At 45.4% G+C, this 3,860-nt stretch overlaps 1 protein-coding gene across 1 annotated transcript in view; it reads right to left on the bottom strand.

The window, feature by feature from the left end:
• Positions 1-3,860, bottom strand: part of ap4m1 (adaptor related protein complex 4 subunit mu 1) — a 12,269-nt gene that overhangs the window by 968 nt on the left and 7,441 nt on the right. Inside the window, exons 10-13 of the mRNA XM_037687221.1 lie at positions 3,710-3,816; positions 3,530-3,621; positions 3,205-3,249; positions 785-835 (exon numbers count right to left, since the gene is read on the bottom strand). Of these exons, the coding sequence (XP_037543149.1) occupies positions 785-835; positions 3,205-3,249; positions 3,530-3,621; positions 3,710-3,816 (295 nt within the window). The remainder of the gene's footprint in view (positions 1-784; positions 836-3,204; positions 3,250-3,529; positions 3,622-3,709; positions 3,817-3,860) is intronic.

Raw genomic sequence — 3,860 nt, 5'->3', positions numbered from 1 at the left:
ACAGTTACCAGTTCATCTAACAGTTAATCCAACAGTTACCAGTTCATGTAACAGTTACCAGTTCATGTAACAGTTACCAGTGAATCCAACAGTTACCAGTCAATCCAACAGTTACCAGTGAATCTAACAGGTAACCCAGAGAAACCCCACAGGAGAACAGGAGGGAGTTGGACCTGCGACCTTCTTGCTGTGAAGCGACAGCTTGATTTACTCATCAAGGCTGAGGTTCCTGGTTTGGATGTCATGGCTCGGGATGAGTGAGGTGGCGTTTCACAGAACCAGAACCAGAACCAGGACTGATGAGCAGAACCTGCTGCTGCAGTTTCAAAACACAAAAACCACCAAACTGATCTAAATAAAAATGAACTCATGAGAATGAGTCTTTACTTGAACTATTTTAAAACAAACTGATGAAACGGACTTTGACAAAAGAACGGTCCTCAGAACAGAAACTAGTCTGTCCACAGGGACGTGTTGGACTCGGGTGTGTCCTCCTGCAGACAGGGACACCAGTGGACAGGTGCTGAAGTCTCAGAGTTGACTCTGATTGTCTCAAATGTCCAGCAGAGATTAGGTTCAGGTTTCTCACCTGCTTCATTAGTTTTATTTTTTAAATAATTCTTCTGAACCAAACGTCCAAAGCGTTCCTGGGCTGTGGACTGAAGACCTGCCGTGTCTCCGTGTCACCAGGACCATATTCAAAGCAGCGTCCCGACCTGGGTCGGGCTCATTTCCATAACAAACACCATGTCCCGGCAGAGACATTTGAATGGGAGCGTCTCACCTCAGCGAGCCTTTGGGGACCGGCACCGAGGCACACAGGTTGATGGCAGCGCTGCAACGACAACAATCACATCATCATCAGCCTGATGAAGGCTCTCTGCAGAAACACGCTTCCATCACAGCTTGAGTAAACAAGCTAGATGTGCTGTAAACAACAACAACGTGTAGAAAGACTTGAGTGGGATCGATGTCGTCACGAGTTCAGACGTCGTTAATCTTCGCTCTGCGGTCGTTAAAAGATCTAAAGGTTCTCTTTAACCAATTAAATCTCTCCGTTTGTGTCGAGTCACCAACAGGGCGGAATTATTTTAATCATGAAATTATGATTTATTATAATTATTTATTATTTTTAATTATTTATTCATAAAATTATTAGCAAAAACCAACGCAGACATGTTTGTTTTTAGTTTCTTTACATCACTTTATCATGTAGCTGCTTTTTGTTTCATTTTTACATCATTTCTTCTATTTACTTTTCATTTTATACGATCGTCTACTGTTGTCTGGACCTCGTCTGTTCTTTGTTAAACCAGGTCTCTGTTGTGAAAGAGTCCTCGAGGCTCAACGAGACTAACCTGTAGAAATAAAGGTTGAATGGGAACAAAAGGATCTGTGATTAATGACACTTTAAAATATTTTATTGCTCTTTTTAAACTCGTGAAATGTAACGTTTTATTAGACACAAAATGACAGCTGTTGATGTTTGAGCTAGCGTTCAGCTTCTTTTAGCTGTTATCAGTTTCAGTTCTTCAGCTGATTTCAGTGGTCAGATTGTGTTTTAACGGAAAATATAAACATTTAGTTTATTTTCATTCTTTTACATTTAAAATAAAACATCTTCAGAAGTATTAAGATTTTTAAATCAGAATCAGCTTTATTGTCATTGCACCGACAAACAACAAAATTACATTCCAGTACAGCCCGTCGGAGAAAAAAAACAGACATGGGGAGACGGAGGTGTCTGAGGCTGCGGCCCCGTGGGAGGTGCTGCCCTTTTCGTTTAGATAAGGAAAAGAGAAACACGAGGGAAGGGGGGGTATAAAAAAAATCATATCTCACAGTCCTAGATGGGACACAGTGTGAAAGTTGCAAAAAAAATGAGCTCAGCAGGGAAACACCAACAAACTGATGACATCACAATACATTTATGCATGAGGAGGCTGACGAGGGCAGCGAGTTGTCAGAAAGTTCCATAGTCCTGATAAAGATGGTACAGTATCTGTCAGCCGGCTCAGCTCTGATACAGGTCCACAGATGTCCTCGGGAAGGGAGGGGGGGGGGGGGCCTTCATGTTCACGTAACATCCAGGAGAGTTTGAGATAGTCGGCCAATTCAAGGCCGACACGGGGGAGCCAGATTCAGATAACAGTTATTTTGGGTCAGGCCGACTCTGCTTGATCTCTGTCTGCCTTATAGTTCTTCTGGTACGTCTCAATGGTGACTCCAAACAGCCTAATTCTTGTGGTCAGCTCCGCCGGGCCGAGTTTGTAGCTTCTCCAAGGTCAATTCCTTCACGCCAGCGAGTTTCAGGAGCCGCAAGTGGCCTGTGATTCTCAGAAATCGCGTCCAGCTTACGGCTCAGCTCACACAGCATCTGAGTCTGAGCGCTCACGGCACATCCCTTCACGCCGGGCAGCCTCACCAGAACATCTGCCCATGTTTTTCACATTTGTCGATATGCCAGGTAACCACCAACTCCAAAAAGCAGAAATCACGTTGTCATAAATTCAATTATGTGTCTTCTACATCCTCAACTGTCAATACGGACGGACACACGATCTTCCTCGGCCCCCAGGAATCCATCGTGTATCCAGCTGCATGTGTCCCGTCAGGGCATGAGGGCTCTCCATCACCGTGTCTTCACGTTGAAATTTTATCAGTTGAGTTGAGAGACCAGCTGAACAGATCCATAATGTACAATCCAGAAGCTACGTGAAGAGAAGCTCTGATAAGGTTCACAGGACAAAGAGCCGAGCAGGAGGGAAAGTGTCCGCCTTCGACGAGAGCAAGCGGGAACGTTATTAAATATTATTTTCATTCGATCAACCTTTATTTATACAGGTTAATCCCACTGAGCCTCGGGGACTCATTTACAAGACCTGATTAATAATAATTATATTATTATAAAAAATAATGTTTTTAACACTTTGACAGGTTTAATGTGAGCTCAGGCAGAAAGGGTTTTTATGTTTTTATGATTTAAATCAGAGAGTTGTGGAGCAGGAAAACGGGCCTGGATCCGCTCCATCAGAACTCGTTATTTAGTCGTCGGGTGTTTTCAGACTGTTTTTGTTTTGTTCATCAGCTGGTGTTTCTTTAACGTGTTGAGCCCTCTCAGCCACCGTAGTTTGAACCAACTGGACCCAAGCTCAGAACAGAACCCGGCAGGTTCTGCTCAGGTGGGGTTGGTTTGTCACTGACCTCTTTGGTGGCAGATCACAGCGCAGCTTCATGAACATCAGCAGCCTGCAGGAGGAGAACTTCAGCTGTTTATCAATACACTTCATCAGAACCAGAACATCAACGACCCACTGGGTTCAGGTCCACCAGAACTTAAGAGGTTGAATGTGGTTTAAACATAAACCAGAACTTGACTACCAGAGAGGAAGCAGCAGAACTGACCCAGAACTGATCCTGGTTCAACCCTCAGACCTGATGCTGCCCCCTGCTGGTTCAACCCAGAACCACACCTGACCCGCTGGTTCGGGTCCTGATCATGCGTTTGGTGATTAGTGGGGTCGGGTACCTTCCTGCAGCGTCTCTCTCGATAGAGGGAAAGAGACGGAAAGGAGGAGGTGCCGGCAGGTCGTCGCTCAGCTGGTACGTCATCACCGTTTGCTGCAACAACAACAACAACAACAACAACAGGAGGAGTCACATCCAGAACCAGCCCAGCAGGAAGAACTCATGATGAGGGTCCAGTCACCTCGCCCTGACTCGGGCAGAGCCGGAGGATCCGATGGTTGTCGAACTCGTCCAGTCGGACCGTCTGATGGAAGCTGCACGCATCGACCCGAACGGCAGCGCCGTAACCTGAACACAACAAACAAACAACAAACAAACTGTAACCTGAGCAC

This window comes from Nematolebias whitei, chromosome 14 (genome assembly GCF_014905685.2).
Source record: "Nematolebias whitei isolate Nwh7 chromosome 14, NemWhi1, whole genome shotgun sequence".
In the NCBI taxonomy this organism is placed as follows: domain Eukaryota; kingdom Metazoa; phylum Chordata; class Actinopteri; order Cyprinodontiformes; family Rivulidae; genus Nematolebias; species Nematolebias whitei.
Note: the sequence above shows the minus strand (reverse complement) of the source record. Positions and strands in the feature narration are given on the sequence as shown.